A 14,227-nucleotide genomic window follows, 5' to 3' on the forward strand; every position below is an offset into this window, starting at 1 on the left:
GGAGGACACAGAAATGCAGAATGTTTCCAGACTGCTAAAGAGCATAAGCAGGAACAACCACTTACTATCCCCCTTGGGACAGCCTGAATAAACTGCAGTGTGCAGTCAGGCCACCACAGATTGAGCTCCTGGAATTCCCCGGAGCACTGGGGAAGGTCTCATGCTACACCCTGCCTGAGGATGCTCAGCCAGCTCTTCAAATTCATGCAGAGGGAGAGCAGGGTTGTGGCCATTTTGAGGTGGGTTAGCATATCCAAGGGATGTAGGGAAGTGGAGAGAGAATAAACAGCTTTATTACCAGATGTTAGATCCTGATTACAGAATGCTGAGAAAACAAACAAGACCATCCTGACCACGCACAGTCAAAAAACTTTCTCCCAGATTAAGAATATCAATCTTTTTTAACTGAAATGTTTTCAAGTGAAACAAACAAAATATATCCAAAACCTGAAGTTACTCAAGCTCATGGAATCACGCTCTGTACACGTGCCATGATCCCAACAGTGTTGTTCCACTTTTTAAAATAAACCCAGTCGACATGTAATTTCCCCTTGAGGAGAGGACAGAAGAAAGAAGGAAAAGGATGGCATGCGACAGATGCCGTCCTTTCTCCATATCTCACATCCTTCCATTCAGTCTGTCAGTATCTTTCTCTCCATTCCTCCTTCTCCTTTTCATAGAAGCTTATGATCAGGATTATACTATCCTGATTTATGTCCTGATCCTGTGAGGTGTTGAGTACTCAATTCCTTAAGATGTCAGTGGGAGTTGAGGGTTCTAAGCACCTTGCAGGATCAGGCTTTAACTATCACACTTATGTCGCAGGCTTTTTATAATCTTTCACCAGTGGAAATAAGATATTTTAACTGACCCTCTACTAGAGGAGTTGCAGCAATGTACAAAGTTACACAGAGCACCAAATAGACTAATAAAATAGAAGAAATGGAGCAAAGAATATGTATCTGTTCATACCCATTACCAATATAGTTCATAACATACTTTTCCACTGATCTGTAACATTGCCCAGTGATGTAGGACTATCTAATAAATGGTCAATAAAACCTAGTTATCTCCCTCAGTCAGTCAAAGGTTTCATATTTAAAGTGACTCCCTCAACTTAAAATCTAATCAGTATACAAAAAAAGGGCAGGCGGACATTAAAAGTACTTTCAGGCGCTACACGTGCCCTGGAATACCTGCCAAATGTGGTGATTTTAAATTACATTTTCTTTATATTGTTTTTTTCTCTTTCCCATTGTGTAAGACCCACACAGACAGGGGAAACTGGTTGTACACAAAGCATTGTCAAATGCCCCAAAAACAGACTGAAAAAAAAATAGAGTAACTCATCTTTTTCTCATCTCTTTCCATTACATTAATCTCAAGTGTTCACTGTAACAAAAGTACTAAAATATTTTTCTGAAAGAAGTGTGATTTTTTTCCACAGTTTCTTTAAACTACAGATAGTTGAATATTTTAACAAAGAGTGTATTTCAGTAAGAATTTTAAATATGGTGTATTGAAACAGAAAACCACAGACTGACCTTGAGGCATGTTCCAGAAACATTGGAAGCAGTAGAGAGAATTCTCCTTCTCAGATGCTTGACTGGTGGGTCTTTCTCACATGCTCAGGGTCAGGAAGGAATTTTCCCCCAGGTCATATTGTCATGACCTTATGGGGAGTTTTGCGTTCCCCTGCAGTATGGATTGCTTGCTAATGTCAACAAATCAATTCCCTGCCATTGCAGGGACCTTGTTCTCTGCTTGTGGAACACAATAGTTTAGTCTCCTGAGAGCTGTAATATTTTAGTCCAGTAGTTTTCAACCTGTGGTCTGCAGATCTCTGGAGGTCTGCAAACTATGTCTAAGATTTCCAAAGGGGTCCGCACCTCCATTTGAAACTTTTTAGGGGTCCACAAATGAAAAAGTTGAAAACTGCTGCTTTATTCTGATACAGAATATTGGTCTCAATACAGGTAACTAGGTGGGGTTCTGTGACCTGTGAGGTACAGGAGATCAGACTATGATCTGATGGTCCCTTCCAGCCTTAAACTCTCTGACTCTGTAAAGACAGAAATTACCTTCTCCCTCCAAAGAGAGCATTGCTGTGTTATAAGTCAGTCTGTTTCCCAGAAGTACCTTAGAAAACCATTTCTGGTGGTAAAAAATCCATTCTGTGTCTCTCACAGTGCTTGGAACTTCTACAGATGTTGGCTAACGATGGTCCTAATCATGCCTGCACTGAGTCACCTTGATTTCAGTGACCCTCTGCCTAGGCTTCAGAGCCTGTCCGCACTGATCCCTTCTTGTGACCAGGAACAGTGTTAGCTGATGTTTGCAGCATGCCTGCAACCTTAGCAGGATTAGGGCCATTGTCTGCGCTACTTGCCATCCTCTCTCCAAACTGACATGGATCATAAAGCAGTCAGAAAGAAAATAAACAATCTGATTGGCTAATGAGATGCAGCCCAGTTTGCCAATTAGAATTTGAGCCTCATCACTTAATTAGCATATATAAATATTTTAAAATAATGTTTCATAATTGCAGTAAGGCAATCCAGTTAATGAATTATGGTGCTTTAATTCATGCCTAGTTACATTAATGGTACTTGGCCTTCCGCCTTGCTCCTGAAAATGTACTAGGAATGAATTAATGCACCACATTTCACATCGTGGTCTTTCTTAATGATTAAATAAGGTTAAAAATAATCTGAAGTGGATATTTGTGCTCATCCGGAATAGTCCATGGTGCACCCTGCTGCTTCATGCAAGTAGTAGATTTGTTTTTGAATGCTGAAAGTAATAACATGTACCGCACATATGAAAGTACGGCTTATACCACTGAAAGTAAATACTACACAGAGGGAGAAAGATGAACAAATTAATTTTGTGACTTTGCTCTTCTTTGTCTTAGCACAAGTCCAGCTCACAAGTACTACCTGGCTGTGGACCCAGTGTCAGAATCCCTTTACTTGTCAGATACCAACACCAGGAGAGTCTACAAAGTGAAATCTCTCAGTGAAACAAAGGATTTGACAAAGAACTATGATGTGCTGGCAGGGACAGGTGAACAGTGCCTTCCGTTTGATCAGAGTCACTGTGGAGATGGTGGGAGGGCATCAGAAGCTTCACTCAACAGTCCTAGAGGTAGGGAAACAATATATTTAGTGTTTATCTTAATTGTGTTGAGCTTTTTTTTTCTTAATTACAGTGAAACTCAGATGAAGCTGGCTATATGAAATTGGATTTAAAGTGACATATAATCCTCCAACCATGCATCATGATTGGAGAAAGTTAACTTTTCCTTTGTCAGTATCACAATCAATCTGAATAAACAGTTCACAAAGTTTAATTCTAGTTGTGCTTGACATAATTGAAATATTCTCTTTCCTCATTTGGTGATGTTTTTATTTAACTACCACTCAGCCATACAGTAAATTTAAATTATATTATTCTAAACGTTCAGGCAAGCATTATAGATGGAAGGGCCAATTTGTCACTTGATGCATACAAGTAAATTCTAGTAATGTTAATGAAGTTTAGGCATTAAGGAAGACATAAGGCATCAATGTACTTCAAACTGAGATCCATCTCGATTAGTGCTTATTTGGAAATCACTACTTTGCCCAATCTCATTAACTGCACCTTATGAACGTCTCACTTGTTATGAGTAAAATAATAAGTTTGATGCAGCTTTTTGTCCAAAGTAAATATTGTATTGCCAGGGACTTGATATGCACAAAGCCTTGAACCATCAATAGCACTAAAATCCAATCTACTTGCACTGTGCCTTAAAACTACTGTAAAACACAGCATAAGGGCTAGATCCTGCAAGGAGCTGAGCTCTATTCTATTGAATGCTATTCCAACTTCTACTGAAGTCAGTTGGAATGAATGGTACTCAGCCCCCAGCAAGACAGAGCCCTAACTGAGCTGCTATTTGTTCATTCCTCTTAGCACCCTGCAAATTCCTAATGAATAGATCTAATAAGGAAAAGGATTTTTTTGTCTGAGCTAATAAGGGAAAGCTGTAGATCAGTAGAAAATTAAAATGTATTTCCAAGGCAAGCAGTGAACCCTGTTTTAAGACTTATTTAGTAACGTAGCTATAGCCAGAGTGACTTAACATGTCTTCAGTGATGGAAGGTAAGTGCGAGGTAAGTACAAATAAATATTAATCTTCAGACGGCTAATTAATATGCTGAATCAACTCTAAAAATAGAAGGAAACATACCAGTCAATGTATTATTGCTGGCCATGATTGATTATATCTAATTAGAATACAATCTGCTGTTCTGTGTTGTTTACTTACAGAGGAAATATGTTGATGGAAATTTCTTACATGACAGTTATATATTTGGCTTTCTAAATACAAGGTTAAAGTTATAAGGGGAAATGAATTTTGTTGTTGTTAACACCTGATTTATAAACTGCTGATTGACACTGAAAATGCTGTTCGTGAGTCACGGAGCAGCCAGCAAAAAAAAAATGAACAAAATGCATATAATAAACTGCAACCTAATAATGGCAAGGCAAGTGGTGAATTCTGATTACAGTTCCTGATTGGCTCTGAATTAGGTGCATGCTATTATTTTTATTACCTTGGTTCCCCCACCCCACCTGTTTGTTTGTCTCAACCACCTATTATGTCTTATATTTCAGTTTGTAAATTCTTTGAGGTATGGGCAGTCATTTTCCATGTAGAAGTACAGTGCCTAGCATGATGGAGCCCCAACTTTCAGCCACTTCTGCAATATGCATGTTTAATAATAATTAATAAATAAATTAATAAATAATGCTATATTAACTCATTAAAACAGCAGCTACCATAATCTCTCCAAGAATGTAAATTCCAGCTTGAGAGTAGAATCAGAGAAATGTAGGGCTGGAAGGGACCTCAAGAAGTCATCAAATCCAACCCCCCATGGTGAAGAAGGGCCAAGTAAACCTAGACCACCCCGACAAGTGTTTGTCCAGCCTGTTCTTAAAAACCTCCAATGATGGAGGTTGCACCACTGTTCTTGGAAGCCTATTCCAGAGTTTAACTATTCTTATAGTTAGAAAGTTTTCCATAATGCCTAATCTAAATCTCCCTTGCTGCAGATTAATCCCATTGCATCTTGTTCAACCGTCAGTGAACATGGAGAACAACTGATCACAATCTTCTTCATAACATCCCTTAACATATTTGAAGACTGTTATCAGATTCCCTGGTAGTCTTCTTTTCTCAAAACTAAACATACTCATTTTTTCACCATATTTTCTAAACCTTTTATAATTTTTGTTGTGCTCCTCTAGACTCTCTCCAGTTTGTCTACATCTTTCCTAAAGTGTGGCACCCAGAATTGCACACAGTTCTCTAGCTGAGGCCTCACCCATGCCAAATAGAGTGAGACATTTATCTCCCGTGTCTTGCATACAACACTCCTGTTAACAGTCTAGAATATTAGCCTTTTTTGCATCTGCATCACATTGTTGACATATATTCAATTTGTGATCCACTATAACCCCCAGATCTTTTTCAACGGTACTACCACCTAACCAGTTATTCCTCATTTTGTAGTTGTGCATTTGATTTTTCCTTCTCAAGTGTCGTACTTTGCACTTGTCTTTATTGAATTTAATTTTGTTGAATTCAGATCAATTCTGTAATTTGTCAAGATCATTTTGAATTCTGATCTTGTCCTCCAGAGTGCTTGCATGTCCTCCCAGCTCAGTGTCCTCTTCAGATTTTATAAGCAAACTCTTCACTCCATTAACCAAGTCAATAATGAAAATATGCCCAACTAGATATGCCCTCCCAGTTTGACAGCAAACCATTGATAACTGCTTTTTGAGTACCATCTTTCAACCAGTTGTGCCCCCACCTTATAGTAATTTTCATCTAGACTGCATTTCTCTAGTTTGCTTATGAGAATGTCATGCGGGACTGAGTCAAAAGCATTAGTAAAATCAAGAAATATCACCTTTACTACTTCTCCGCTATCCATTAAGCTAGTAACCTTGTCAAACGCAGATATTAGTTTGATTTGGCATGATTTATTCTTGACAAATCCATGCTACTTATTTCTTGTCACCCTGTTATCCGCTAGGTATTTACAAGATGATTGTTTAATAATTAATTCCAGTATCTTTCCAGGTATTGAAGTTAGGCTGACTAGTCTATAATTCCCTGGACATCTGCATTCCCCTTTTTAAAGATAGGTACTATGTTTGCCCTTCTCCAGTCTTCTGGGACCTCATCCATCCTCCGTGAAATTTCAAAGATAATCACTAATGGTTCTGAGATTGCTTCAGCTAATTTCTTAAGTACCTTAAGTGTGAACTTCATCAGGCCCTGCTGACCTGAATACAAGTAATCTATATAAATAAAAGGCGATAAAGAGTCCTGTGGCACCTTATAGACTAACAGAAGTATTGGAGCATACGCTTTCATGGGTGAATATCTCCTTCTTGTTGGCTTTTGTTCCTTCCCTCTTGTTGCTAGTATTAATTGTGTTGGATATCTGGTCACAATTAATCTTTTTAGTGAGGGCTGGAGCAAAATAGATATTAAACATCTCAGCCTTCTTGATGTTGTCAGCTTTTAGCTCTTCCATCTTCTTCCACTTTTTTTCATCTTTCTCTTGCTCCTAATATATTTAAATAAACTCTTCTTGTTACATTTTATGTCCCTTGCTACGAGTAACTTATTTTGTGCCTTAATCTGTCTGATTTTGCACCCCCATGCTTATATTATTCTTTTGAATTCCTCAATAGCAGTTCTTCCATGTTTCCACTTTTTGTACGATTCCTTTTTTATTTTCAGGTCACTTAAATACTCCTGATCAAGACAAATTGGCCTCTTACTCTTCTTTCTTTCATTCTTTCACATCAGGATAGTTTGCAGTTGTGCTTTTAATATTGTCTCCTTGTTAAACTGCCAGGTCTCCTTAACTCCTTTTTCCCTTAGCTTTTCTTTCCATGAGACCTTACCTACCAGTTCTCCGAGTTTGTTAAAGTCTTCTTTTTTGAAGTCTTTTGTCTTTATCCTGCTGCTTCCCCTCCTTCCTGTCTTTAGAATTATGAAATTAACCCTTACACTCAAATTGCCTTCCACCCTCAGATTTGCTACCAGTTCCTCTCTGTTGGTCAGAATCAAGTGTAAAACAACCATCCTGGTTACTTTCTCCACTTTCTAAAACAAAAAGTTGCTCCCAGTATGTTCCAAGAACTTACTGGAAATTTTGTGGTTTTCTGTATTTTTTCAACAGGTGTCTGGGTGATTAAAGACCCTGTTACTACCATGTCCTGTGTTTGGATATTTCTGTTGTTTGTTCTAGAAATGCCTCATCAGCCCTCTTTGCTATTTGGTGATCTGTAGTAGACCCATACCATGGTGTCACCCCTATTTTTTACCCCATTATGTGTACCCAGAAACCTTAACTGGTTTGCCTCTCACGTCTTTCTGGACATCAGAACAAGTGTATGTATTCTTGATGTATGATGCAGCACCTCCTCCCTTTCTTACCTTGCTTGTCCTCCCTGAACAAGCTATACCCCTCTTTATCAATATTCCAGTTATGAGACTTATTCCACCAGGTATCTGTAACACCAATTAAGTCATAATTTAGTTGATATACTAATACTTCTAGTTCTTTCGGTTTGTTCCCTATACTCCTTGCATCTGTGTATACACCTCTTAAGATGCTGAGCAGGTTACTCCACTAACATCCCTCTTGTTATTCCTATGACCCTATTGTAATTTTCCATGTCATCCCCAACATCTAGCCCTCTGTTTAAGGTCACCTTTTTGTGCTTACCTGTGGACTTTTGTCAGCTGCTCCCTTCATACCTTGTTTCAGACCTAAATACATACCTGTGTTAGCTCTGATTGAGACAATGTGCTAAAAATATTATAGCTGCAGTGGCTTGAGGCGAGGCGGAGGATTGCCCTGAGTATGTGCCTAGTGTGTTGGCTGCATACATACTCGGGGGGCTAGTCCCTCACACCACTATTTTTAGCTTGCTAGTTTGATCACAGCTAGCGTGGGCATGTCCCCTCAAGCTGGAATTTACAGTTTCCACCCCCAGTGTCAACATACTCTTTAAAATCCTGGAATGTGCAGGAATATAAAAGCACAAAAGCACTATTTTTTGTTTGTTTATTTGCACTGGTTGAAAGCTGTTTCAGAGATTATTTAACTTTTTGGGTTTTTTAATACTTGTATTGACTTTTCTAATATAGTGCTTCTGACATGCAAGCGCTTATAAAGTATTTGATGATAATTGTTCAAATAAACAAAAAGAAAGCTTATTACATAATTCAGGAGCCTGCAGCAGCTTCTAAACTCTTCTATTTCATTTCCCTCAGTATCATTACCTAAAGGTGATTATATTTAGATGTCCATTTGTGGAAAAAATAGAATGATGAATGCCAACAATGAAATTTCAGGGTGATGCTCCTTGGCTTGTCACTACAGTCAATTCTTTGATTTGATCTAGTTTTCCAAACTTTTATTTTACAGCTAATAGAAAACATTTTCAGCTTTGTTCATCAGAATTTCAATATAATAGGTCGGGGGGAAGGGAGGGAAGTTAGCAAAGAGGTTGACTGAGCATTAATCCTTAGTATTGTATGTGAGTTTGAAATGACTTCGTAACATGCTTTTAAACATGCGTGGTTGATGTAGTTAAAACTTGAACTTCAATATATTAATTTTACTGCAACTTTCTTTAATACTGCAGAGAACTCAAGCTAATGAGTAACGTAATAGACGATGAGGCATGTAAACAGAATGTGCAATGATACAAGGTGGGGTCATAACATAAAATCTGTAATGAACTGAACACATTTATTAAAGAAGTAGATATTGAAAATAAAGAAGAAAGTAAACAAGATTATTTTATTAATAATTGTCTTAATTCCACTTTCTTGAGCGTCACTAAGTACTAGATATTTTTTTCATGATATCTTTGGTTTAAGAAATAGGGTTGGTGATTAGCAGTTGCAGATTCATTGTGTATACCTAGTCAAGTCATATAACTTCTCTTTTCCTACGGCATCCCATCTGTAAAATAGAACTAATAAAAAAAACACTTCACAGGAGGATTAGGCCCAGATTTTAAAGTTATTTAGACATTGCTCCATTAGCATTTCTAGGACCAAGTGACTTAGGAGCCTAAGTCTTATTTTCAGAAGTGACTAAGGGCATGTCTACACTGCAGTGTAAGCCCAGGATTCAGAATCAGGCTCAAGCCTAACCCTTCTTCCGTCTACTCACAAATCATGCTAACCCAGGGTCCCAGGAGCCAATGGGCGTGGAGGGTCCAAGCCTGAGTCAGGCTGGAATCCAGAGTTCAAGCCTGAATGCTTTGCAGTGTAGATGCAGCCCCACTGGACTTGTGCTCTGAGAGTCTGCCAAAAGTATTCCAATTCTCATAGGCTGGTTTTCTTTTTCCTCTAGAAAGTCAAGTTTGGTGGACAGCCAAGTTTCCCTCCACTGCATGACGAACAAAAGACTAGAGTGGCCACATTTTGGGAGGGCGCTAGGAAGTCTGGTATAGGACTGGTTGGACTTGGGCTGCACAGTGCAGTGTAGGCACTGGAGCCCCAGCTTGGTACCCAGGATTCAACAGTTCCTAACCTGGGTTTATAGATGAGTGTAGACGCTCAAACCCTAGGTTAACAAACCCAAGGTCTGCTAACTTGAGTTCTCTTAGCCCGAGGCTTACATTGCAGTGTAGACATACGCTTAGGCTCTTAAGTGGATTAGGCCTTGAAATGCTGAGTGGAACAATGCCTAATTACCTTTACAAATCTGGGCCTTAGTTAATTAATATTTGTAAAGCAGCTTGATGGTCTCAGATGAAGTACATTATAAAAGTGCAACACAGGGTAGAACAATTTATTTTATATTTTTAATCATTTGTCATGGGGCTTTTTAAGAAAAAATAATTGATTTAAATCAGGTTGAGACTTTTTAAAACTAATTTTAAAATGTATGGTATTGCAACTTTAGTTTAAAATTTAAAGTAAACTAGATTTCCTAAAATGCCACTACTAGGTAGACATGTTACTTGAATTTTACAAAACTGCCATAAGGAACCAAAAAAAATTGAAATTAAGGCCCTGATCCTGCAAACACTTAAGCAGGGATATAACTTGTCTCATATGAATAGTCCCATTGTTTTCAGTGGGAGTATTCATGTGCTTAAACTTAAACATATACATAAGTGTTTTCAGCATCAGGACTAAAATTGTATTTTTATTAAAAACTGCTCTGAAGTATAAAATCTGTTATTTGAAAACAAAATTGCTTCAGTCTTAACAATTAATTTATTTAAACTTTCAATACATTAACAAAGTCGTTGCAAACATTTTTTATACACGCAAGACAATTTTTTTTAAAACAGGAGCCTAAAGTTAGATGCCTTAGCCCACCTTTAGGCATTGAAGGATGGGATTTTTAAAAGCACCTAAGTGATATAGAAGCACAGGTCCCATTCAGTCTGCAAACTCTGATGGAGAAGTATAGCCTGGTCAAAGCATTTCAGCTTTCTTGACTTCTGGAAGTGCATTTATCACAAGGTGCTGTTGGTTGCAAATATAGCACTGGCTACTTACCCATTTTGTGTTTGAGTTCACCTTGTGCTGACGATCAGGATATTAATAAAGCCCTGCATATGGTGTCTATGTGTTTGGTTTTTGTTTGTTTGTTTGTTTGTTTCAGTTTCTCTGGAAGGGAGAGTGCACGGTACGCCTCAGATCCCCCAGCATGGTGGTGTTGCTACAGCTCCCCACAACCCCAGAGTGCTGGGGGAGAGAGCGCGCAGTGGTGTCACTGCAGCCTCCCTCCCACCGGGAGGGACAGCGTGCGGCACACCACAGCCCCAGGAAGGTGGGTGTTGTGGACCCAGCCCTTGGAGCCCAGCAGCACTGCCGAAGCGGGGCCAGGGGAGCAGAGTGTGGGTGGGGCCATGCCTGGCATTTTTGGGGAGTCTCAGCCTCCCCCAGCCTCTCCTACCCACCACCCATGGCCTCCGCCCATACCACCGACAGCACAGTCATCCCCGGTGGAGAAAACCAAGTCGGCACCAGTTGCCCCAACCAAACAGATGCAGCATTGGTCAGCACCAGTGCTGGCACCGACGAGAGCAGACTGCGTGGCACTGACAGTACCGACATCAGCAGCGACAGTCTCTGCTGCACCAGAGACTTGATGATACCATCAGCACCACATTCCCCAATACGCGGTACCGAGGGCTCCCCCATGGGCTATAGAGGAGATCCCAGCAGCTCTCATGAAACGGCACACTTGTCTAGTGAAGATGATGATGAGGTGCAGGAACAAGGCACTTTCTCACCGTAGCATTCCTCACCAAAAGAACACCGACCACCTAGCAGCCATGTGGGGCCATGTTATCGTTACAACTGGACGGCTCAACCATGGTGCAGACCGCCGTGAATTTACCTGTCAATGGCCTTCCCCATGCAATGGGCACATTGGGAACCCTGGGCAACTTACCAAGATCCATGCTCCAGGACACCCATGGCTCATAAAGGCAAACTATGGTCTAACCCAGCATCTCCCACCCTGCAGCCCAGGGAAGCTCAGGACATTGGGAATGACACAGAAATGGACACAGACTGGGAGGCTACATCTCCTGCACACAATTCTTCCTCCTCCCCAGATGAGGCGATTATGCCACCACGACCTACTTCACTGGATGATTTCAAACAGTTTCAATAACTCTAAGCCAGGATCTAAGCCAGATGAACTAGCACAAGCTGGTACAAATATTACAACCATCATCTACTTCCAATATCGCTCTGCCCATCAATGATGCCATCTTGGAACCAGCAGAGACAGTCTTGCAGACACCAGCCTCAATCCCACCAATGTGCAAAAGGGAGGACAGAAAGTATTATGTCCCTGCAAAAGGGTAAGACTTCCTCTTTGCACATCCGCCCCCCAACTCCTTGGTAGTCGATGCCGTGAACCAACGCGGCAAACAAACCCAGTTTAAGTCAATACCACAGGATGAAGAACACAAGAGACTTGATCTGTTCAGCTGCAGAGTTTATTCTTCAGGCACCTTACAATTCTGCCTTTTTGGCAAAATATGATTACAGTAGCTATAGGAAATGTAGCTCTTTCACAGCAGAGCTTTCCAAGGAGAAACAGTCACAATTTCAGGCCATCATCAATGAGGGTCAACTCATAGCTAAAACATCCCTCCAAGCATCTGAAGACATCGCAGCCACGGCAGCCAGAACCCCAGCCATGGCCATAGTGATGCCCCGGGTATCCCGGCTGCAGGCCTTGGACATCCATAGAGGACTGCAAACAAAGGTAGAAGATCTACCCTTTGATCGAGAAAAGCTTTTCTTGAAGAAAACTGATGAAGTGCTCCACTCAATGAAGGATTTTCAGGCAGCCCTGTGTACCCTAGGGATTTATACCCACCTGCAAAGTGAAGAAGATACCAGCCTTACCAGAGACCCAGAGACCACTTAAAGAACAGAGAACACCTCAATCCCAAGCACCGACTTCCCAATTGACTCCTCCTAAACCACAATTTTGATGATTTGGTCGAGGGTTTGAACAACCTTCTTCACCAAGCAGTGCATATGCCCAATCCGTTTCCATGTTTTGGTCATTGCCTTCATCCTTTCTATCACATCTGGGCCTCGATAACATCGGACCAATGGGTTTTAGAAATAATCTGTTCAGGATATACCATCCCCTTCACCTCCTGACCACCTACCCACCTGCCCTCCCCTCCCTGTCCCTCTTCAGGGACCCTTCTCATGAGCACTAGTTATGAAAAGAAGTCAGTTTTCTTCTACAACTAGGTGCCATGGAACAAGTGCCTTCACAATACAGGGGGAAGGGATTTTACTCCCCTTATTTCTTGATCCAGAAGAAGAATGGGGGATGGAGACCTATTTTAGACCTCAGGAAGCTCTACAAGTTCGTACACTCCCAAAAGTTCAAAATGGTCACACTGGGCATGATTCTTCCAGTGCTGCAACAGGGGGCCCTTGACCTCCAAGATGCTTATTTATATATCACCATTCATCCCGCTCTCAGAAGATACCTGCGATTCACAGTAGGACACAAACACTTTCAGTACAGAGTACTACCATTCAGCCTATCTACTGCTCCAAAAGTTTTCTCCAAAACCCTAGCAATAGTTGTGGCACATGTACACAAACAGGGAATAATGATCTTCCCTTACCTGGACAATTGCCTTATCAAAGGACCAACTCAACAAGAAACAATGGACACAGTCCAAACCACTTTCACACTATTCAGGGATCTAGGACTACAGATGATCTAGGACTACAGATAATCAAATGAAAATCCATTCTAATCCCAGTCCAACAACTGGACTTTATTAGAACACATCTAGATGCCACAGAAGCCAAGGAGTCCCTACCCCGATCAGATTCACAATCCTAACAAACCTTATCTTAAAAGATACAAGTCAGCCCTTGAATACCGACTCGTATTATCCTACAACTTCTAGGACACATGGCAGCAACGATGTTTGTGGTGTGACACACAAGACTACATATGTGCAGCCTACAGAGCTGGCTGAGCACAGTAAACATGCCCAGCAAGCACCGCCTGCACAGACGATTCTCAGTACCACTCCATGTCCTGGACTCTCTGCACTGATGGACAAAACCAGAAAATGTTTGCATGGGCATCCCGTTCTAACAGGAACCTCCATCAATAGTAATCACCGCAGATGCTTCACTGATAGCCTGGGGCACCCATATGCATCAGCACATGATTCAAGGCAGATGGTCTCATGTGGAGACTCTGTTACACATCAATCTACTAGAGCTATGCGTGGGCTGCAATGCTTGCAGACACTTCTGACCTTATATAAAGAACAAATCCATTCACATCATGACCAACAACATTGCATGCTTGTTTTACATCAGTCACCAAGGAGGCACCCATTCACACTCGCTATGCACTGAAGCCTTGAAACTATGGAATTGGTGCAAACACCACAACATAGACATTTCAGCCTCCTACCTGCCCGGCTGTCAGATTGTGATGACGGACATGCTCAGCAGGTATTTCTCTCTAGACCATGAATGGGAGATGAACGGAAGAGTTTTGCTATCCATTTTCCACCAATGGGGCATTCTCCTCATCAACTTGTTCACATCCACAAAGAACCGCAGATGTGCAAAGTTCTACTTGAGAGCAGGACTGGGACTGGG

The 14,227-nt window shown here is 40.9% G+C and overlaps 1 protein-coding gene across 10 annotated transcripts in view; it reads left to right on the forward strand.

Moving 5' to 3' along the window:
* Positions 1-14,227, forward strand: part of TENM1 (teneurin transmembrane protein 1) — a 1,405,227-nt gene that overhangs the window by 1,317,815 nt on the left and 73,185 nt on the right. For all 10 annotated transcript variants that reach the window (XM_030575184.1, XM_030575189.1, XM_030575193.1 and 7 more), the window contains one exon: positions 2,915-3,147. In XM_030575184.1, coding sequence (XP_030431044.1) covers positions 2,915-3,147 — 233 coding nt within the window. The remainder of the gene's footprint in view (positions 1-2,914; positions 3,148-14,227) is intronic.

This window comes from Gopherus evgoodei, chromosome 9, assembly GCF_007399415.2.
Source record: "Gopherus evgoodei ecotype Sinaloan lineage chromosome 9, rGopEvg1_v1.p, whole genome shotgun sequence".
NCBI classification, from domain to species: Eukaryota; Metazoa; Chordata; order Testudines; family Testudinidae; genus Gopherus; species Gopherus evgoodei.